Source organism: Molothrus ater, chromosome 5, assembly GCF_012460135.2.
Source record: "Molothrus ater isolate BHLD 08-10-18 breed brown headed cowbird chromosome 5, BPBGC_Mater_1.1, whole genome shotgun sequence".
Lineage (NCBI taxonomy): Eukaryota > Metazoa > Chordata > Aves > Passeriformes > Icteridae > Molothrus > Molothrus ater.
The window spans coordinates 46,872,075-46,895,169 of NC_050482.2; the positions used below are offsets into that span (position 1 = coordinate 46,872,075).

Consider the following 23,095-nt stretch of genomic DNA (forward strand, 5'->3'; position numbering starts at 1 on the left):
ACTGGAAAAGTAGAAGTCCTGAGGCTTAAGGCATTGCAGTCAGAGGGGAGTGTATGTAGTAAAGATATCATTAACATAGCTGCAGCTCATACACAAGTGGGGAAGGGCCCTTCTGGGTCACTGAACCTTGCCAGCTGAGGCACCAGACCTACTGTCCTGGCCATACTGGTATTGATACCTGGGCTATAAGCCTGAGGCTCACTCAGGTGTACCTCCAAGTGTGGTATTCAGTGCTGGCTGACACGCAGGCCGTGAGTATCTTGCAACCAGAAACTCTCAGGAACATCAGCAGCTGCAGGTTTACCTTGTCTCAATCTTCTAAGAAATTGCTAGTTTACAAACACAAAAAGAGCATTTTTCGCCTTTTAAAAACTTCCTCTAATGTCTTTTATTTTTGCTGATGATGACTTCTGCAAGCCAGAGCACACCTGAGCTCTTCTCCCCATTACTTTACATGAATGTTAGATTTGGCTCATTTCCTTGGATGATTTTGTAGTGCATGCATCCCAAAAAGTTCTACAGCTCTATGAATAGATGCTATTCATAATGGAAAAAAGATGACTTTTTTCACAAGTATACAATAGGTAGGAGACATAGTAAGTGAATTTACTAACCACTTCTGGAGGGTTGTTTGTGCTCTTAAACAGTTGCATATTGGTTCCTAAGGTCTTGTGGATCCAGACCTCTCAACATGCTTTTGGCTGCACTTTCTATGGAGATATTTGGCCTTGAAATCACTTAAGCCAGCCTTTTCAAACTTAAATGCCTAATTAGGCATTCTCTTCCCACCTAATGCAAACGCCAGAAGTCCTTTCTATTCCTACAGCAGAAGAAAAAGGTTTAAAGCTGCCTCAGTAGCTCTGACTCCACAGGTGCTGAAACAAGCACGTTCCCCTACCTATCCAGATGACTATCATGCTAATGCCTTACTGCCTGCCTGTGGGCAGCCTTTCTGGATGCACCTGGCACTGTTTAACCTGCTGGGTCTGTTCGAAGCTGTGGGTCCCTACGTGCTCCTAATCGTGAACTTCAGCCGTGCTCAAATCCACCTGTGTGTCTTTCCATCAGGACAGCCTGCAAGCCTGGTTTCTGACAGGGGCCTGGTCTGAACAGCCTGGAGCCTGGCTTCTGACAGTGCCTTGAGCTGCCTGCAGCAGGCAGGACAGGCAGCATCGGCAGGGACAAATTCTCAAGCTGGGCAAGACGCAACCTCGAACGATGGCGTGGTTCTGAGCTGTCCTTACTACACCTGCCCGCACCAAAGCTCCTTCCCACTTTAACTTCATCTCCCACCTCACTGACACGTCCTTCCCCTCCTGCAACTGCAGCCGCAGGCAGAAGCTCCCATAAACCGTGGTATTGCAAGGGACGACCAGTCCATAACCATTTGCTCTTGTAAGAGAACTTGGTTTGCATGCACTTTATCTGCGATGAACATTTTTGTTTAAATTGTTGAGGTCCGGACAAAAATCACTACTGAGATCAGGGAGCTGGGCAGCGGCCGTTCCGGGACGAGCCATCAGGGCTGTGCTGTGGGCTGCATTCCGCCCCATCATCTTTCGCCATAGCACAAACTTCTCTTCCCTGGGCACCGCTGTGGCCTCCCCCAGGTACCGAGGTGCCTCAGCCCGCCGCCCTACACCACAGCGGCGGGGCTGGCCTGCTCTGCCCACGGCGCTGGGGAAGACCCACTCGGAGCCAAGGTGAGCCGGGGACAGGACCTCCCCCGGCTCCGGGCACAGCTCTCGTTTGGCATCGCCCGCCCCTTCCGCCGGCGGTCCCGCCCCTGCTCCCGGCAGCCCGTGCCGGCATGGCGGCGCCTGGCGCCTAGGGCCGCACGTGTGGGACCCGCTGTGGGGCTCCGCCGCCGCCGCCGCCACCGCCACCATGAAGAGCAAGCCCACGGCCCACAAGTCGGGCAACACGCACCGGGTGAGCGCCGGTGTTAGTTCAGTGGTCGTGCCCGGCTGCCGAAGCGGCACCGCGGCAGGAGGCGTGAGGGTCGGCGGCGTGGCGGGCTCTGCTCAGCGCTGCGAGGGTCCCCGGGGCCGAGAGCGGCTGCTGCCCCGTAGCCGGCAGCTCCGGCCGCCGGGTCACCGTGCCTGACAGGCAGCAGGCTCACCGCCGCCCTAGCGTAGGAAATAATTCAGTGACATTAACCAGCGTTGTTTCAGGAAGCCTGAGAGCGGGGCAGTTTGCTGAAATCTGGGTCGATTTCTCTGCATCTCTGTCATCGTGTTGTGCAGACGCGTGGGCTGTGAGCCTCTGTGTGCAGGTTGCGGGGTGGAGGGTCAGTCTTGCTCCTGGGTCTTTTGCCTTCATCTTCCTGTTGGGCTGATATTGAGGAGTATTATCCGGCAGCCCGTCTTTAGGAGTGGGATTTCTGTTCGCAGTGTGTGTATGCTGTTGAGAGATTTGGAAGGGCTGTGCTCAGAATTGAGCAAGAAATGTGTCTTTTTTTTTGCAGTTTCTTACCTTTTCGGAGCGCCTAAGCAACATTAATATTGATATTATTCATCGGATTGACAGAACTGGGAGCTATGCTGAGGTGAGAGCAGCAATTGTGATTATTTTCTGAAATAACATCACAAATAGACATACTCCGTGAAAGAGTCACTTAAGAAATTTATTTAGGAGGAAAATAGAAAGAAGCTCCTGCAAGAACTGCTTTTTCTGGAGCCTCGTTTCATGCTTTGTTCCCTTTTACTTTTTTACCTGGTCTGCAGTATTGCCATTGAGGACTTTGTCAGTACCACCCTGATGTCTTCCATGTGGCTGGTGGACCTGTTTCTGAATATGAAGGATGCTGCTGTTTCATTTAGCTATCCTAGGACCAGACTTGGAAGACTTGCATGTGCTGAGTAGCTGAGTAGTTGCAATAGAATCTGAAGTTTGAAAATCATAAGCTGAAAAAGACCTCTAAGATTATTGAGTCTGACTGTTAACCTAACACTGTCAAGTTCATCATTAAGCCATGTCCCTAAGTACTACAGCTGCACATCTTTTAAATATTTCTGTGGATGATTGTTCAACCACTTCTCTAGGTGTCCTGTTCTAATGCCTGACCACCCTTTCAGTGAAGAAATGTTCCCCAATATCCAGTCTAAACCTCCTCTAGCACAACTTCAGGCTGTTTCCTCTTGTCCTATCACTTGTTACCTATGGACACCCACGTACTGGCAACATGTGTATAAAGTAGCAACATGTGTCTTTATGGATCATAAGGATCATTTCTATGTGTTATATAAATATATAAAACATCATTATGATTATAGCACTTTGCGAGTTATTGCCACCTGGCCTTCTGGATTGTTCTGAACTTCCCACTCAATAGCTGAGAGGATGCCAAAAGAAAATCCCAAGGCATTGTGCTGGGTGAACTATGGCTCAGCGTCTTAGATTATCAAGGTCAATCAATGGAGGTATAAAAAGCAGTTATGTAAACAAGTCCTGTCATCAGAAAATATTTTCAAATGTGTTTTGAATATTGAAAGAAAGGCTTATTTTCAGGGAAACTCCATAGTGCCTGTTGAAATGAGTAATTAAGATTTCTTAGAATATTCTTTAAATGTTTAAGGCACTTGATAGTTGTCTTCATTTGAACCTCTCATCTTTACAGGACACGTTCAGTAGGGTTGGTAGCTATTCTTCATCTTTGTTTTGGCAGGAGGTTGAAACCTACTTTTTCGAAGGACTGCGGAAATGGAAGGAGCTGAACCTCACTCGCCATTTTGGTATGTCATTTATATTCCTGTTTCCTGCTTCCCTTAGACTGCTAAAATATGGTTTTCTTCATCCAGAGCCCAGTGGGAGATTATTGACTGGTTTTTGGACTGGGCTCTGGAGCACTGTTATTCTTTAACACCCTACATGCTTACCAGGGATTGGACAAGTTTTCAGGGCTTCTCTTTTGTTGTTTGAACAGTGCAATTCTATAATGAAGTGGCCAACAAATGCCAGTCCTTCAACCAGCTGGTTTATTACCAAAGTGCTGTTGTGCAGAGCTTGAAGACACATCTGCAAGTCGAAGGCAGTCTTGCTTACCAGCCCCTATTAAAGTAAGTATATGGTCACAAGAAATAGTCATAACCCTTGATGGTATTACAAGTAAGCATGGTTCCTGTTGTAAATGTTCTTTATCTTTATTGTGCTTGAGGAAAATAAGCAATGAGATGCCCAAAGTGGTCATATTTCCCTGGTAGAGCTTTACAGTTCTAAGTCTTCAAAAAACACAGTTGTGACAAGGCAAACAAATTAGCTGGAGTGTTACTGAATGTCAGACATTATATTAATGTGCTTTGCTTGACATTAATAATTCGTTTTCTTGTTTACTGTTGTCTGCTTGATTTTTTGAAAATCTTAAGATTCTTGCTATCCGCAACTGCCTAATAGGTGATATTTTTTTAAAAGTGGCACATAAAAGTGATGTTGCCTTTCTTTCCAAGGAGACTGTGCTGGATTATGCAATGTTTGACTAGGTTTTGATTAGTTTGTTTTTGAAATGCACTAACACTGGTGTATTTTCTGAAACACAGTCTAGTGGTGCAGCTGGCTCGAGATCTTCAGGCTGACTTCTATCCTCACTTTCCTGACTTCTTCCTGGCCATCACCAAGTTATTGGATACACAGGATACAGAGCTGCTAGAATGGGCTTTTACCTCTCTTTCCTATCTCTACAAGTATTTGTGGAGATTGATGGTGAAAGACATAGACAATATATACAGGTAAAAACCTTATTTAATGTCTGTCTTGATCAGCAGTTACTAGATGCTGTAGAAGTGTAAATGCCACATGAATACATGGTTTAATGCTTCAGTGTATTTTTTAGCATGCCTTCTCAGCTTTTTTCAGAGAGGAACTGGCCAAGCTCCAGGGAGTTACCAAATGCAGGGACTTCTGGGCTTGGGAAGTTCCTGAGCTACAGGTGCTTGAAGGCTGATTTTTTATGTGCTTACTGTGTTTTTAAACCTTTCCTAGGTATCTGCTTTTGGCAGGTGCTGTAGACTGACTGAGCATGTGGCCTGACCCAGTGTGACCACTTGTTCAGTTTGAAATTGCTGATGTAGCTGGGCTCTTAATTTTGACATAGACAGTGGTTCCATGTTTTTTCCTCCTAATTTCAGTTTGGAACAGATGGAGCAAAAAACTGGTTACAAATTTCCTCCCCAGCCCAGGCTAAGCTGTCGAACATATTGAAAAATGATCTGCTCAATTTGAGAGAATCTGAGGCACCACTCCCTCTGCAGTGAACCTGTGATGAGCCATCTGCCACTGTTACTGATACCAGAAAACTGCAAATATTTGTCAGCCTTGCAAACTGAATCTTTCAAAATTTTTAAGTGTACAGGAGAGCCTGTTGGCTCAACTGGAATACAAATCTGGCATATAAATCAACTTTCGTCTCACTTATTGCTGCTAAACATATATCTTGAAAATCTTGATGCTGCAGTTGAATCTGTGTAGATCTGCAGATTTGAAAGCTATTTCTGATTGTGGCTTAATTTGCTTGGCACTGTCATTTGACCTTCTTTGCAAAACTCCTGTTCTTTATGCAGGGAGAGTGGAAAGGAATATAGATGAGGGAAGGTATTGGCCCTCTCTAGAGGCACAGGTTCTTAGTGTTTGTAAAAAGTGGCAATGTAAACTGGAAACAATTTTTTAACCAGCTGATGGCAATTCTTGCATTGCCCCTAAGACAATGGTTTATTTTGTGTCTTTGTAGCCTGTACAGCACCCTGCTGGCTCACCACAAACTCCACATCAGAAACTTTGCTGCTGAAAGTTTTGTCTTTCTAATGAGAAAGGTAAGTCGGATGTTTGTACTTTGATGCTATCTTCATTTTGAGGTGGTTTTTGGATTCAATGTGCAATATTAGGTTTTCTCCAGAGAAGGGTTATCAAAGCCTGAACTGGCATACAGTGTGTCCTGAGTTGTCATTTTGGTTTTTTGTTTTGGTTTTTTTTTGTCATACTGAGGATGTCATGTGTTCTATGTCAGTAGTGGCAAATAGAGGCCTTAGCACTCTCTGTTTAGAGACATTAAACTAAATGCCTGTGGTTGGTTTATGTAAAATGACTAGAAATAGTAAGGTTATCCTGCAGAAGGGAGGCTTGAATTTGTATGTGCACATTTTTTTACTGTCTTTTTCACCAATACTTAAAGGCCTTTGTAGAACTGAAATTCTTGTGACATTTTTCCACTCCTGAAGATCACTGTATGTAACATTCCCGGGCAGATCAGCCAAGATCAGGCAGCAGCCTTTCATGGAGTAAGGAAAAGGGAGTGTTAGTATTTGGGTTTTCTTTAGTCAAAATGTACAAAAGCCAGGATTCCTTAGACTGGCTAGCAAGTTTGAGTATCCTCATTTTTGTCCTAAGTTGAGAGACCTTAATAAAGCATGTTCATTTGCTTGGTTGTTTTTGGAAATTTCTGAACTTTAGTCAAATGATCGGAAACTGAGGTGTTTACAATATTGGACCAGAGGTCCCTGCAGTATTCTCAAGTGTGGTTATAGTTTTGGACAACTGGGTTCTGTGTTCAGCTGATTCATGTCTCTGTCTCATCAGGACAGGGACTTTTTTGTTTCAGTTGTGACCAGTTTAACAGTGCATTTATGCACGTGTTTAAATGTGCATGAGAAGAATGAAACCCATATATTTCAGCTGCAGTGACCTCAGCAGGCCTGTGTACATTCTGGGGTTGTGGGAGCTGTAGTGACTGAATAGCTGATCAAATTTCTTTGAATTTCCTTGTGTGGTCACAGAAATAATGAGTTTGAACTGTTGTAGGAAGGCAGAACTAGGAGAGCATGGTGCTGTAGAGCCTTTTGATTGTCTCTGTCCGTCTGGCAGCTCTGAATAGCGGATAACAGTTTTTTCTCCTTATGTTTTGTAGGTTTCTGATAAAAATGACCTCTTCAATTTAATGCTCCGTGACCTGGGAGAGCACCCTGAAAAGGTGGAAGGTGTAGGACAGCTGCTGTTTGAGATGTGCAAGGGTGTTCGGAACATGTTCCACTCCTGTGCAGAGACGGTAAAGACAAGATTGCTGCTTTAACTGTTACTGTAACTGGCCTTAGGCGGTGCTCACTGAAACCAGGAGTGTTTTCTCCTTCACCTCAGTGGCTCCTTGGTGATAAGCATGTTGGTAATTACATGGTAGGATCTGAAAGCCTTCTAAGAATATTTTTGGAGACAGGAAGGTTGTTTTAAGTAGTTCCTTTTCAGTATTCCTGTATGCTGAAATCACACTTCTTGCTGATATTTCAGATTTTAGGTGATAGCCTATTTTTTTCTCAATTCTAGAAAGAATTGAGATCACTGGAATATTTTAGCAATACCTTGCACTAATTGGTTTTAGGATTGCTGGATTTATTTTCTAAGTGTAAGAACACTATATACTCTTTTCCTGTTCAGGCTATGAAGTTAATTCTGATGAAGCTGGGGCCTATGACTGAAGAAGAAATTGAGCTACCATGGGTAGCTGTTGGAGAAGCCTTCAAGCAAATGATCAAATCAGCTGCAGTGCATATCCACAAGGAGCATTTTGACATTGTCTTCAAGTGCCTGGAGGTACACTAATTGTTTTTCTTCTTACTGTTATTTTTTTATTCATGAGTGACAGAGAAAAAATTCTGCACTTATTGAGGAAAGTGTTTGTGTTTTACTGGACCAGAAATGGGTTTTTATCTGCTTTGGAAACACAAAATACAGAGTCATGGGAAAAATTCCACCCTTCTTTTCTAAGCTCAGAGTTACCCTGGTGGCTGTTTAGTGAGTGAGAAGGGAGCTACTGCAGGTGAGACTTGGAACTCAGTGCTGTGGCTGGGCAATGATGGTTTGTACAGTCTGCCTTTGCATGCACTGCAGAACCCTTGTTGGAATGTAGTGCTTGTTTTATGTTGCTGAACTATTGGTGGTTCAAAACCACTTTATGACAGTAAAAGGGAAGCTTTTTGCCCTTCACATCTTTTTAAGGCAAAGAGTTAGGTTAAACCTGAAAATCCAAGTTTGAGCCAAGTAGTGAAAATCAGAATGTTTTCAGTCTGGGTGTTCCTGTGTTGCTGCTTGGGGGTTACACTCTGGTTTGAAGGAGCACAGCTGAGTGGGGTGGGCTGTGCTGTGTTGGATCAGGGTGATGTAGAATAATCAGCAATGACACAGCCTGGCAGTATGTTTTGCTTACCTGGCCAATATTTAAAAGTTTGCAAACATGTGGTAGGGGGATTGAAGCCTCTTGCAACTGACAACAGACGGTGTCAGTTGTGCTCCTGAGAGGGATAAAATGGGAAACTGCAGGAAATGGTTCCCATGAGCTTTTTTAAGGTAGTCCTTCCAGCATGGGTAAATAATTCCTATTGGTTCCTTCTTGAGACTGCTTTCCTGTGATTAGCCAGTTTCCTAGAAAATCCCATTCTGTTTCTCTGGTCTCACCCAATATGATAAGCAGTTTTTACCTGACTGTCATTAGCTACAGATTTGTTTATCACTGAATGTTTTGTATCTCTGAGGATACAAACCCTTTGTATCTTTGACTCATCATCTGCAGTCGTTACGAAATCTTGGAAATTTGTGACATATTTCCTTTTATTTTTAATGAGGCTTTTTCTTTTACCTTGGAAACTGATGGATGCACAGGGGATATCTTGCTCAGAGGGAAGTATTCATGTAGTCTGTGATTGCTGTCTAAATTGAGTTCAATTTGTTGGATCAAGGGTAGAAGTTTATTTCTTCTGTCTCTCTGGACAGAAAGAGACTAATGTAGAATGTAAATTATATAAGTAATCTCTCAGCATCCACATTAGCAAAATGATGCATAAAGTGTAAAAGTACCTAAATTCTGATAATTCCAGTGAAAGCTGGGTGCTTCCAACCCATTGTTGGTGTTGAACCCAATATTTCTCTTTCCTCCTTTGTATGTCAAGTGTCAGCCTTTCTGGGGACCCTTATTTTAGGAGTTCCTTGTGTTTCTGTCCAAGGAGTCTGGGATGTGTTTTTACCTAAGGGAAATTTCACAGTGTTTCTGCACAGTTTAATTTGTGGAATATGTATGAAGGAGCCAACAATAGTTTGTTGGGTAGCTGAGATACTGATTCTTCTGAATGTCCTTCAAATAGCAGTAACTGAAAGAGAGTCTGCTCATTTATCTGAAGCATTTAAGTTCCCTATTTTATTTAAACAGGAGTCACTCCTAGATTTGCAGAAGAAAATAACGAAGGTCAACAGCTCTGTGGCTTCAGAGCAGATGGAAAGGATTCTGCAAGCTTATCTGATCTTAGTGGAACATGCAAATGGATCTAAAATCTCACTGCCTGAAGATGTCTGTCAGGTGGGTCAGACTGGCACTTATATGTGTCAGAGAGGTATTGTTTGGATATGGAAGAGGTGTGGTCAGCTGAAGCATTTTTACACATTTCTGATGCATGTCTGGGCTTGGGATTTGAGTGAATGGAGACATACATATATTTTGAGTATTGCTACCTCTCTGATCCTGTGAGATTTTACCTCTGTATGGTAATGCTAGTGTAGCCCAGCTTTAAATGAGCAGCGGGGAAAATGAGCTACTGCTTCTAGAGTCTGTTCCTGCCACTGTGGAGGAGATCCCCCCATATCACTGGTATAGGGCAGTTCTGCCAGATTCACATACATTTGACCCCATTAGGTTAGATTTAGGGCTTTTGGACTTCAGTGGGGCTAGTAGGATTTGTTTCTGTGGGCTGAAGCTTAGAAATCTGTGCCCTCCTGATCCAGGGGACTGTCCAGGCCATTCAGACCAGATAATCATTATCTTCATGGACAAATATGAGTTCTCTCTTTTCATTTCAGGTTTTAATGAAAATGTTACAGACACCATATCTCTCATCATCTTGCTGCAAGATGCTGCTGAATGCCATTTCTGCGTTCTTGCTGGCAGAAAATGTTTTGTTGCCAGATTCTTTGACCAAGGAAGCTATCCAGAAGGTAACAAGGATTGCTGCTTATACCAGAAATCCCGGTCTTCAAATTCCCTAGAGCAGGGTGATTTCTGGACATTCTATTTCAGGCTAGGAAATATGCTGTAAGGTTCCCTTCAGTCTTTTGCACAGATAATGAAGAACCTGCCCAATGCCTTAAATGAAGTCTGATGAGGTGTTGGGATTACCTGACAGTCTTGCACAGTCTGTCAGTATAGCAGTGCCACCATGGCAGACATCATTGCAATGAAATCCAGGCTCTAATTCAAACACCTACAGCCTCTGTAGAGAAAGGAAGGACAACAGTGAAGGAATGCATCCTGCCTGTGATGATAAATGATAATCGTCTGATAAAGCAGATCATTGAGTCAAACTTAGCGGAAAAAAAAATTAAGTTTCCAAGCATTTAATGAGCATGCCTTAGCCTTGTGGACAAGGTTCACACAAGTGCAGTTTTGATTTAGAAAGTACAGGGATAAGCATATTTCAGTACTACCTTTGCTCCTGGAGCATTGACATTATTATCTGCATACATTCCTATCAAATGCTGGTGTTGCAAAGATCAACAGGAGATTATACTATGGAGTCTGATTCTTTAGTTTTCACGTTACAGTAAATTATATTTTTGCAATTAACAGTGTGGACCATAGTTTTTAGTGTGTGTGAAAAAATATTTCAAATAAAAATGCCACGCGATTTACAATGGGAAAGCAAGACTTGCAATTGTTTAAAGAAGATCAAATTTCATCTGCTCTTCAGTGTTGACTTGTGCTGAAGTAAGATTGGTTTTGCCTGTGGCATGAGGCCAGTTTTGCTCAGCAGACTTCGTCAAACATTTGAGGATATTTGTGTGGGCTTCTGTTAAACTGGAAGGAGGCTTAAAGCTGTCCTTGTGTTCTGAAGGGTCTGGGAAAGAGAGTCTGTGTCTTTTATGTTGGCATTGAGGAGTACTGATCCTGGGTATCTCAAAGGACTGTTCCTATTTTGGATCATTCAAAAGCACAGAGGTTTGCTCTGCCCATGAGGTAGTAAGCTTTCTGCAACCTGCTATGAAAAAATGCCTAGTTGAAATATGTTTTGGGCCTAAGCTTTTTCCTAACACTTAGTGTGTCTGTGCTGCAGTTCTAGAACTTTCAACTTCTGTTTTCCATATCACACTGAAGAGATAGCTCAGTTGGCTTTGCACAGAGACAGTAGGATTGAGTAGTGTTTGTCAAAAAGGGTTGTGTCAGTAGGGTTTGTTAAAAAGGACTGTACATTTCTGTACCTAAATTGTCTCTTGGAAACAAACCTACTCTGTGTGCTGGAATTAGCAAGAGGGCCAGGCAGAGTATCTCAAGAGTTCAAAGAATGCTTGATTTGTATACCAAAAAACATGTCCCATGGGTAGTGAAGAGCTCACTATGAAATGTCTCTCTTTCTGCAACCTTTCACTTGCATCTTTCAGGTATTTGCAAGTAGATTTGAATGGCATTTTCTTTTGGACTTCTCTGAAGCAATGTTCACAATGAAGCAATTTGAGAGGGTAGGTGGAAGTGATTGTGCATTATGTTTATTTTTGTTGCTAAAGGGAACTGGAGATTCCACAGTATACTTACCTGCCTTGAATGCTGAAGGATTGTTGTGTATTGACATGATGTTTATTTAAACTTCTGTTATGATCTGATAAGAAGGAAAGAGGTTACTTGTGCTATTGTGTTCAAGTTGTTAAGGGTTCTCAGAATTGGAGAAGGTGATAGAAACCTGTTCACAAAAAGAAGCTTGTTAAGAGGGTGAGTGTGATATGGGTGGGAGGAAGAGAATGAGTTCTGAAGAAATTAAGTGGAAATGAAAAATAAGCTGTATAAGTGGTGATCTGGGAGGAATCAAATTAATTAAATGAAATGGGAGGTGAAAGCCAAGTCAAGGATCTGGAGTGTCCTGATAAGACTGGATTTGGTGCAAAATGAGTTTTTGCATTAAATTACAGTCCCTGCTGGTGTCTAGGGGCACCAGAACTGATAAGTCCAATGCTTTGCTGGCTTATTTGTGAGCATTTGGATTTCCCTGTGGTTTGTGTCAAGGGTTTTTTTGTGGATTTGATGATGATTAAAAGACTTTCCAAGCTTTGACTTTTTTTTTTTTGTCTCTTCAGCATTTTCTCCCATGCTTTCTAGAATACATTGGACATTGCTTCTCTGGCACAGATGCCATCACAAAGGATGAGGCCGTGGCGATTCTGGCTAAACTCATTTTGGTGAAAGCAGAGCCTCCTACAATTGGTTCAATGGCATTTGAAAAGTATCCTCTTGTTTTCAGTGAGGCATCTGTCAGGTGAGACTTGTCAAGTTCAGCAGACACTAGATGTGTCTGTGTGGCTCTAGGCCTGAGGGCAGTGCAGAGCACATAAAAGTTGCCCTCCAGTATTTGCTGGAGTTGCATAAAATGGCAGCATTGCTGGCAGATTTGCAAACCAAGTGATATAGTATGACATCACTTGACTTTTTGAAATCATATGAGAAGAGATGCTGCTTTGGAAAGGTGGTCACTGATACAAACAGAGTTGTGGTGCATATATGATGGGGATCTGTTACACCAGGATGCAAACTGCATCCCTTGGCAGTTAACCTTTGTAGTGAGTGCAGCAATTCAGCTTCTCATCATTGCTAACCTCCTGCCTGTGCCCCAGCTTTTTTCCCTGTATGCATATGTCTTGTCCAGGAGCTTTCTTGGCAGCAGTACAATAGTCTTGCCATAGAGCCCAGCTGGATATCAAAGGACATGTAATTAATCCAGAAGCAGCACTGTGCTGGCACAGCTTGACTGCTTTTAGTTGCAAACCTAGCTTGGTTGCAATGAAGTGGTTGCTTTCCCTGGAGCCTCTTTAGAAAATTAGGGGTAACCACTGAAGCACAGAATGACCATTGCTAATCTAATGATAGTGATTTTTCTAGTAATTCTAACTCAGCTAATTCAAAACTTTTGACTTTGTATTGCCTTTTATGTAAGGTCTGGTTTTTCCTTTAAGCAATCTACTCTGTGTGGTTTTTTTCTCTTTTTATTTAATAGTAGTGGAAGCACTGAGGTTTCGGGAACAGAAGGCTGAGTCAAAATGATTAAATTTGGTTTTCTTCCCTTGTTTTCTTTGTTTCTGGATCTCTGTTTTTTCAGTGGTTTGGAGTACAGAGCTGCAAGGACCTTGGTCCTGCTTGGACTGGCTTTTTGTGCTCTTGCAATGTCAGTGGTGTAAATTACGGTCCAGAGACATCTCAAGAGTTGCATACCCTGTCTCCTACCTAGTTTTTAAATACTCCAATTCTGGAGATTTCTGAGCTGCCTCTGGCAGTCTGGGCCAGTACTTTGGTATCTTTACACTTACACAGGTTGTGTTTTATTTATTTGGGCTTTTTGGCTTTTGTTTTTTTTTTTCTTGGGTTGTTAGGGGTTTTTCCCCCAGTCCTCAGTGTATAACTTAAACCTTCTTTACAGCAGTTTAAATCCCTTGCTGCTTATCTTATCTGCTGGAAACATAAAGAGCAGAATATTTCTTACTCTTTGCATCAAGCTTTTACAAATAGCAGGCTTTCATCATCAAACATGTCTAAGATCTTTCTCTGGACCAACAATCCTAATTCCTTGAGGTTTATTTCATAAATGTATTTTCTTAAGCTTCTAATAATTCTTATTGTTGGCTTTTTATGAGCTTCTGTATTTCTTGACGAGTGAAGCCTATGCAGCCTTCTGACTGTGATCTTGCAAGCACTGGGTGGAATGGAAGGACTGCTGTGCATGAGTGTGAAGGACTCCAGTTCATATGTTCCACTATGGTGTCAGCCCTTTCTGCCTGCCAATAGGCTTGTTGGTTTGGGCTCACCTTGTGATTCCACTTAAGTCCCAAAACTTTTACCTCACTGTTCGTTTTCTGTCATCCATCTGTGTCAATGTTATCATGGTATATTAACAACAGTTATAGAGATGACTCTCAGGTGTTTCTAGAGTCCATATGTCCCAGTTGTGAGGGTGTCCAACTGAGAACCAGTGTCTTTCTAGAAATATTATTTGACCTTGAAATAAAGAGCTGATATTTCTTGTGGGCCATGTTTTATGCTCTTCAGCATGACTAGATGATGTTTTGTGCAGTAGAAGGTACTAAGAAGAAAAAAATCTGTGTTATGCAAGTCCTTTTTGCTAGAAGTAGACAACATAATTTTGAATATCATAGGAGTAAAAAAAAATCTCTGATATACAGTGGTGAATTATTAAAAATTTTGGGTTTATTTTTAGCTCTAATACAAGGCAACAAACAAGTAAAAGACAAGGAGAAAACACAGGAGTATCAGTGTTGGATCATGTACTGTCTTTAATGCATTTACCGAAGGAGGAAGACATCACTGACCTTTCACAGTCTTGGGTTGCCTTGGTTGTACTACCACATATTAGGTAAGGGATATTCTAAGGTACTGTTGTCATGTATTTCTGTAGTACTGTCTACTTTCTTACTGCCTATTTGCTCTCTTTCTGTAAGAAATCACTTTACTAAGGAAAGGACAATAAGTGCTAGTGCTAGGCTCAGGAAACTGGGGTTAGAAGACAAAAACAAGTGCTGTATGGAAATACCATGAGTCAACAGTAAAGACTGGAATAGAATATCAGCTTCTTGATTGCCTACTCACTAAATATGGTGCTTTAGTGTACTGAGATGTTCTTGACACATTTCAGTTTGTGTGTTTTAAGCACTATCCTCTCTCAACAGTATTTTTTCAGTAATTATTGAAGGACTAGTTAGAAAGAAGATGCAGTGAGTGCTACAACTTAAATTGTGAGTCAGAAATAGCAAAAACATTTTGCTGCTGGTTTCAAACTTGGAATGAGCTACCTGTAATTTGATAGAGATAAACAGGATAGAAAATTTTATATGTAGGTGTGAGTGTAACAGAAATAAAAGTCTTCCCATTTATTTTCAACAGACCAATGAACAAAGACCACATTCTGCCTCATGTGACGAATTTTATAGACTCTCTCTTCACAGCCATTGACAAAGGAAGCCTCTGCAAAGGTCAGTTACAGTTACTTCCTGTTTATTTGCTTTTTGTTGATATATAAAAAAATAAAAGCAGTTTTTCTGATCGTACAAAGCATGAAAATGAATAGTGGTAGCATTGTATCCAAAATTACCAGCTTGACTTAAACTAGAAGAGCAAAACTTGGGAGGAAACTGCCTCCAGGAAAATGGAGGAACATTTGCTGTTCATAATAATGATGGGGTGACAGATGTCCTGCATAGTGGAAGACAGAGGTGATTGGGAAGAAAAAGAAGAAAGTGAGGAAAAAAAAAGAGGAAGGAAATCTGTCTAAATCAAATCCAGGCTGAAAAGGAGAGACTGACTCATAAGCTCCAATTCAAACCTATAGTGCAAAGTTTAGGACGTTAGCATCTGTCAGTGAATAGCTACTCATCAATGACAGCTATAAACTCCAATTAAATATCATTGTCTCAAACCCTTTGAGCTTTGTGTTGGGTGCCAAAGAAGACCCTTGTGGTTTAACCCCAGCTGGCAACTAAGCCCCACCCAGCTGCTCACCTGCTCATACTTGCCCAGTGGGATGGGGCAGAGAATCAGAGTAGTAAAAGTGGGAAAGTTTGTGGACTGAGATGAAGGCAGCTTAATAGGTAAAGCAAAAGCTGCACACAGAAGCAAAGCAAAACAAGGAATTCATTTACCACTTCCCATGGGTGGGCAAGAAACTTCCAGGAAAGCGGCATTATGCCATGCATAATAGTGACTTGGGAAGACAAACACCATCACTCTGAACATTCCCACTTTATCTGCTGAGCATGACCATATGGTTTGAAATACCCCTTTGGTCAGTTGGGGTCAGCTGTCCTGGATTTGTTCCTTCCCAGCTCCTAGTGGGCTGGTGGGAAAAGCAGAAAAGGCCTTGATGCTTTGTGAGTGCTGCACACTGATAACAAAAACATTCCTGTGTTGTCAACACTATTTTCAGCACAGATCCAAGCCAGAGCCTCATACCAGCTGCTATGCAGAAACTCAGCTCTATCCCAGCCAAAACCAGCACATTCCCTGCCTGTTATTCAATACCATTTATGTCATACTCAGGTACCACACTATCCAATGCAGCCTCATTATCCACCTCTTCCCCTCCCATCCTTTGATATATCATTCCCTTAGTCTGTGGACCACCCCTGTAAAATGTTCACAGAATTATCTGCTGAGTTCATTTTATCCACAAATCTGGGTTCCATCTGTTATGGTGGTCACTCAGGACAGGAGAGTTGGTGTCTTGTGTGGAATTGTTTGCCACCAGAGTCAGCTCATGTTAATTCACTGCTGCACTTACACTGCTTCTTGTAAAGCTTGTCCTCCATTGGCTTGGGTGGTTCCTGCTATAGTAGTTCCTCCAACATGTGCCTTAAACCTACCACATACAAATGAAATGGGTTACAACAATTTAAAGTTGTATCTGTTATAATCTCCACCCCAGTCCCTTTGGGCCAGGCCACAGGGCTTAACATTGCAATGAACTCTTCTCCTTGCCCCTGCTTGGGTTTGAATTTACCCACAGTCTTGTGAGGGGAATACCTGCTCCAAGTGGAGTCTTACATACAAGTCCCAGTTTCTCCTGGGGTATACCTGCTGTGGTGTAGGCTTCCCCATCACCACAGGTGTTTTGGGGTGCACCCGTTCCAGGGCAGCCTTATCCATGGGCCACAGTGCCTTCAGAGATGTACCTGCTCCAAATGTGGCCTTACCCATAGCTGCTCTCCCTCAGGAATGTACCTCCTGTCATGAACTTGTCTGTGGCCACACACTTTGAGGTGCTCCAGCGTGACCTCATGCATACCTGGGGAGGACTCACAGTGTACCTGCTGCAGCATGTACTTACCCACAGCTACAGATGCTTCAGGTGTACTTTCTCCAGCCTGGATTTACCCTTGGGTCACAATTCCTTCAGAGGTACACCTGCTGCAGCATAGACATAACTAAAGCCATAGTTGCTTTGAGATGTATCTACTCTGTCATGGACTTAACCACAGCCACAGATGCTCTGGGATATCCTGCTCCTGTCTGGACTCGTCCATAGGTCACAATCTGATTGACTCAAGTTCACAGTGGAGTTCCAGCCTGGCTGGTACAGCAGGACAAAAAGAGCAGCACTGCCCTGGCCACCTGCCCACCTGGGTGCATTGCCATGGCTGTTACCAAAATGTTCCCAGGTACAGCAGAGAAGGATGCTAAGCAGTACAGCACTACAGCTGTGAAAGCAAAAAGCAGTCACTAATGATCAGTGGCTGCTAATATACAGTAAGACAAGCAAGCCTTATGGCAGGCACAGAAGCTTGCCAATTAATATTAATAGCTAAACAGCAATAACAGCTTTCAATCAGGGTTCAGCCTGCACATTGCAACCTTGCACTGCTCAGGCTCTGTGTGCCAGAGGCACACTGCTGTTTCTTCTAACCTTGCAAGCCACATGTTGGGTACCAGAAAGAAGTGTTGTATTTTAACCTCAGCCAGCAACTAAGCCTCACACAGCTGCTTGCTTACTCAGCAGGGATGAGGGGAGAGCATCAGAAGGGTAAAAGGGGAGAAAACTCAAGGGTTGAGATACAGATAGTTTAACAGATAAAGCAAAAGCCATGCATGCAAGTGAAGCAGAACAAGAAATTCATTCACCACTTCCCAAGGGCAGGCACGTGTTCAGCTATCCCAGGAAAGCAGGGGCTCCATCACTCATAACAGTTACATGGGAAGACAAATGCCATGCCTTCTTGCCCCTGTTTTAAATGCTGAGCATGGTGCTGTATGATAGGGGATATCTCTTTGATCAGTGGGGTCAGCTGTCCCAGCTGTGTTCCACTGGTGGAGTTAGTTTTCATCACAGCGGCTGGTATGGGGCTGTGTTCTGGATTTGTGCTGAATACAGGGTTGATAATACAGAGATGTTTTTGTTACTACTGAGCCTACTGCTGCTGCCAAGGCCTTTTCTGCTTTTCATGGTGCCGTGCTGCCAAGGAGGCTAAGGGTACATGGCAGGCTGGGAGGAGGCACAGTCAGAACAGTGACCCCAGCTGACCAAAGGGGGATATTCCAGACCTTATCACTTCATGCTCAGTATATAAATTGTGGGGAAGGAGGAGGAAGGGAGGGGATGTTTGAAGTGATGGCATTTGTCTTCCCAAGTCACCCCTACAAGTGATGGGGCCCTGCTCTCCTGGAGATGGATGAACACCTGCCTGCCCATGGGAAGCAGGTTCTTGTTCTGGTTTGCTTGTGTGCGTGGCTTTTTTGCTTTATCTCAACCCACAAGTTTTCTGGCTTTTACCCTTCTGATTCTCTCCCTGATGCTGCTGGTGGGGGAGTGGGCAAGTGGCTGTAGGGGGTTTGGTGGCTGGCTGGAGTTAAATGACAACACCCCTCCCAATGCCTTGTGTACCTCCAGCCTCCCCACTGGTGGAGTGGGGTGAGGAGCAGGAAAGGAGCAGGAAAGCCCTTGTGTGAGTGCTATTCTTTGGTAACAGAAACATCCTTCTGTTATCAACAGTTTCCAGCACAAATCCAAAACAGAGCTACATACTAGCTGCTATGAAGAAAATTGCCTCTATCCCAGCCAGAACCACCACACCATCTCTGACCCAAGTGGCGCCACCAATTCTAAATGCTGCATCTTTTCTCCAGGAAGAGATGGTTACTGGTTGTCTTCCCTCTCTTGCCAGAAAAGAAAAATTAACTGAGCCTGCATAGAGCAGGGCAGTTACTCAGAGAGCTAGAAAGTATTTGACCTTGTGACAAGCTATAAACAACTTTCTGAATGCTCCAGGTTGAGTATTCATTGTTCCTTTGTTTGTAAGAGCTGTCTGTCATTTTCCATTTATAATACCTTTGTTAATATTCCTAAATGTATCCACCAATCAGCTCTATTGCTTTTGCTTCTTTAAAGAAGCTTTGTCAAGCATTTAGGTCTTCCTTTTATCATATTTGCAGGTTTTTCATGCTGTCGTGATTGTTTTATTGGTAATGTACTTAGCCTAAAAAAGGAGTATCTAGAATTTCTTTTCTTGGGTCTCATCTTTGCTGGCAGTAGTAGCAGCACTGCTCAGGCTCTGTGTGCATGCCAGAGGCACATTGCTATTTCTTCCTTTGTTGATAAGGGAAAAGAAAGTAAATGCATCCTCAGTCCTGTACTCATGCCTCCTATTGTCCCATATTACACTTATTTGCTTGGTTTTCTTCACCCTTCCCCCAAACTGGATACTTTTCTCATCCCCTGGCATTCTTTCCACCTCCATCATTCCTGCAATTCCTTCACCTTCTACTAGGACTCCAGTCTTTCACTGCCGCTGCAAGGCTCCCTGTGCTCTATTTGACCTTCCTGCCCTCTTAGCCCTGAAGCAAAGTGCAAGTTTCAGAACTGGGTATTTCTGGTGTTCTGGTTGCTGTGGAGTGCAAGGAAACGGGCTTGAAAACTGGGTCAGAGCAACAGCAAGGTATCTCTGGCAGCTCTTCAGGGCCAGTATGGAAGTGCTTCCCTTATTGATCACACAGGAGTGTCTGTAGTGAGGTGGAAGCTGCTATCTTTGTCCAGCATGGGCATACTGCTACCAAAGGGCATGCAGATTGCACCTTGGGAACTGTCCTTACACTATGCAGATAGATGCAGAAAGTTTCCTCCTGTCATTACTTGATGTTTCTTCTCTCTTTGAGGAGCTCCTTGTGGAGGTTAATGGTTAGCAGGATCTGGGAAATCACATACCTGGGGAATTACGCAACTTAGAATAGAGGAATGTTTGCAGAGGAATAAATAGGATATGAATGCTCACTTCCCTTTCTTTTCCATTGGCAGCATGTAAGAGAGCTAAATCTTTTAAAAACTTTCTTTAATTTGCCTGGTTTAGGAACAATATTTCTTTAACCTGGAAAGAGATGAAGGAGGGGAATTACTCTTTTTTTTTTTTTTTTTTTAAAGCAACCTATTTGCTAATTTAGAAGTGTGATGGGAAAGGAATTGCCCTTTCTTGCCTGGCAGGGCATTGGCTATCTTGTGCTTCTGGGAAACCCTCCATCTCGAAAGGAGTCTGAGAGGTTTAGAAAGGAGACAGAATTCAGCAAATCCACCTGCCATTCATTAATATACACTCAGTCTTTAGGTACATGGGACAGCTTTCAAGATCTTACACAGTAGTGCATTGCCAAAGTTCCAGAGTTTTATAGGCACCTGTGTAGTGGTGGCATCAGTGTGTATTTTTGCTTTGCTTTTGCTGCATTCATATCAATTTAGCAGCATTTCTTCCTTTTGAGCAGAGTGCTGTCTGTGACTCCTGCCACAGTGCTTAGCTCCAGATCCCTGCTTTCTGCACATGTGGGTGTGATGGAAACATGCAAACTGGGAGCTGTCACAGCTTTCAGTGCTGGCTTGCTGCAGGAGGCACTTACTTTGATAGCCAGGGAAGCACTTCTTTTATGTGTTATGGTTATGTGTTATGGTTAGAAAATACACATGCCAGTTCTGGGCTCCATATGCTACCTTATTTCTCTGACTCCAGCCGTTCCAGGATGGGAATGCACCATACAAGCACAAGTCACTGAGAGCTGAGTAAATTTACAAGATGTTCTTGTTCTTTCTCTGCTCCAGGAAACCTGTTTGTGGCCTGCCAAGCTGTAAGTACTCTCCTTAGTTTGGTGGAATCTGCTGAAGTACTCCATTTGTTACCTGTGGAGCGTGTCAAGAGCTTGGTGACGTAAGTAAACTCTGCCTGTTCTGTGGTGCTTCATGGTTTTCCTTGGAAGGGCAAAAACTTGCCTTTGCCTTTATATAAGAGCTGGTTAAATGCTTCTTTGTGTGCTGTCCATTCTGTTATGCTGGTGCATTGCTTCAGTATTGTGGTTATGTAATGGAGCAAAGTTGTAGGCTCTTTCTTTGGAGAGCTAGGTAGATGTAGTTCCTGTTCAATGACATTTTCTCTGCAAACTGATACTTTCTTAGCTGCAGCGTAGTGTGTTAAGTAAGTTGGTTCTAGTTTTATGTTGGAGTGCTACCCTGGTTCTGGTTTTGCTTTGGAATGCTGCACCTAGTAATTCTGTGTTACATTATAATGACGAAAGAGACAGGAACAGCACTTTCTGAGCTGTGTCAAAAGCCTGAGTTTGCTCCTGGTATTGGGATTCCACCATGTCCTTGCATACCCCTGTTTGTGCTTGCTCCACAATGGGAGGAGATTTTGTGTACTCCATTTTATTTATTTTCACTCTATTTAACTTATAATTAGCACAGAAAACTCTTTGGCTGGAGGGACAGGGAGAGAGCTGAATGCTCTCTCTAGCATGTCCGAGTCTTTAGTGGCTTGAGCTTCAAAACATCCTGTTCATTTAGGAAGTTATGGTGCTCATGTCTGGGGCATGATGGAAATAAAACAACTTGCCCAGATCAGACAGGAATTATTGGCAATGAGCTTTAGCCTAATGTTTTCCTGTCAGCTCTGTGCAGGGGATGTGAAACCTGCTTGGAGCAAGGGATGTAAGGTAGCAGAAGGAGGTTTCTCTGTGAGCAGACAGGATTCCTGGGGTCTCACCTAAACCTAAATTATTTCTCTTCTGTTGAAGTTGATCACTGACTGAGCACCTGGGCAGTACCAGAAGCCCTGGTGTGACCTATGCAGATTTATTTTCTGCAGCTGTGTGTCCAGCATGCAAGCCTCAGCTTGACAAGCCTGATTGACACAAAGGAGGGATCTCATGCCTCTTGGGCTGTCATGGGTTTTGCAGCTACAAGTCATTGTGCTGGTGAAGTCTAATTTCACTGGCCTGCTGGTGCAAGCAGAGTCTGAAATCATGGAATTTTCCCTTAATGTTGTAGTTATCACTACTGCCTTGTTTTTTAATACCAGTGTTGTTGCAGTGCTTTCTGTATGCTAATAAAATCATCTGTTGTTTTAGCACTTTCCCTTCAGACCCCTCTGCATTGCTGTTGGCTGATCTCTATTACACGAGGCTGGCTTTATGTGGCTGCCAGGAGCCCCTTTCCCAAAGGAACCTAATGGACTTGTTTGAGAAGTTGCATCCTAATATTTCCACTGGTGTTTCCAAGGTAATCTGCTGTTTTGAGCACATGCAAAGTAATTTGTATTTTAACAATCAAACATAAGTAAACTTAGTTAAATGATAAAGTCTGGAAGGAGAAGCAAGATGAGACTGTAAAGCCATTACTTCCATAGTGTCTGCTGAGACCTGTGTCAATGGGGCATGAGTTAACAGAGGTTAACTGTTAGCCCTGTCAGCCTTGCCTCTTCCCTAGAGCTAAATCAGGGCAGGAGCATAATGCATTCACTTCTGATTGCTTTCTAGACTTCAGGAATTCATCTGTTTCTCAGCTCCAAGATGAACCTAGTGAAATCAGTGTGCTGTACCAGACATTAATCTCTCTGGAGGTGTGTATTTGTCAATTCATATTGCCTGATACATGCTTCTCCTTGGAATAGGTCCGGCTGTTGACGGTTCGAATTCTAAACCATTTTGATAATCCACCTTCTGCACAGATTGAGGTAGGGCTAAAGCTTTTCATTTAACATTTCAAAGCTATCTGTGTTTTGTGTGAAGTGTTGTTCACTTAGCAGAAGCAAAATGTATCTGGTAGAGGTGGTCCTCTGCTTTTGTCCTTTCACATTCCAGTCTTATTTCTTTGTCCCCCACCTCCTGGTGTTCTCAGATGTGTGCCTAAATGGTGGAAACCAGAGCAAGTCCTTTGACTTTGTTCTTTTCTCCAGAATGGCTGTGAGTCTGTATAGTTTTTTTAAAGTACTTTTCAATGAGATAAAGGTACTCTAATAGAATTCATGTCACTTGTTTGTTCAGGGTGATGGCACAGGGGAATTCCAGCCATTATTTTCCATATTGCTCCAAGCAGAACTTGTGCCAGCAACAGTGAATGATTACAGAGAAAAACTTCTCCATTTGAGGAAACTAAGATGTGACATAGTGCAGCCTGCAATACCAAGTGGATCTTTGCAGGAGGTAAGGATTTATTGTCAAAAAGCAGTTGTCACATTCCTTTATTCCAAGAGAATGTTCTTATTTCATCACCTGGATTGCAGAGTTTTTAATGAGAGTGCATCAAAAAAGTCAATTAACTCTCAGATTATGTTTTCT

At 43.0% G+C, this 23,095-nt stretch overlaps 1 protein-coding gene across 1 annotated transcript in view; it reads left to right on the forward strand.

Moving 5' to 3' along the window:
• Positions 1-1,856: 1,856 nt before the first annotated feature.
• UTP20 (UTP20 small subunit processome component) overlaps positions 1,857-23,095 on the forward strand; it is a 63,132-nt gene continuing 41,893 nt past the window's right edge. Inside the window, 18 exon segments of the mRNA XM_036400484.1 lie at positions 1,857-1,932; positions 2,468-2,548; positions 3,668-3,734; positions 3,926-4,058; positions 4,536-4,724; positions 5,723-5,804; positions 6,896-7,033; positions 7,417-7,572; positions 9,182-9,328; positions 9,826-9,960; positions 11,401-11,478; positions 12,088-12,266; positions 14,217-14,372; positions 14,900-14,988; positions 20,586-20,691; positions 21,887-22,037; positions 22,429-22,491; positions 22,802-22,960. Coding sequence (XP_036256377.1) covers positions 1,888-1,932; positions 2,468-2,548; positions 3,668-3,734; positions 3,926-4,058; positions 4,536-4,724; positions 5,723-5,804; positions 6,896-7,033; positions 7,417-7,572; positions 9,182-9,328; positions 9,826-9,960; positions 11,401-11,478; positions 12,088-12,266; positions 14,217-14,372; positions 14,900-14,988; positions 20,586-20,691; positions 21,887-22,037; positions 22,429-22,491; positions 22,802-22,960 — 2,154 coding nt within the window. The 5' untranslated portion in view covers positions 1,857-1,887.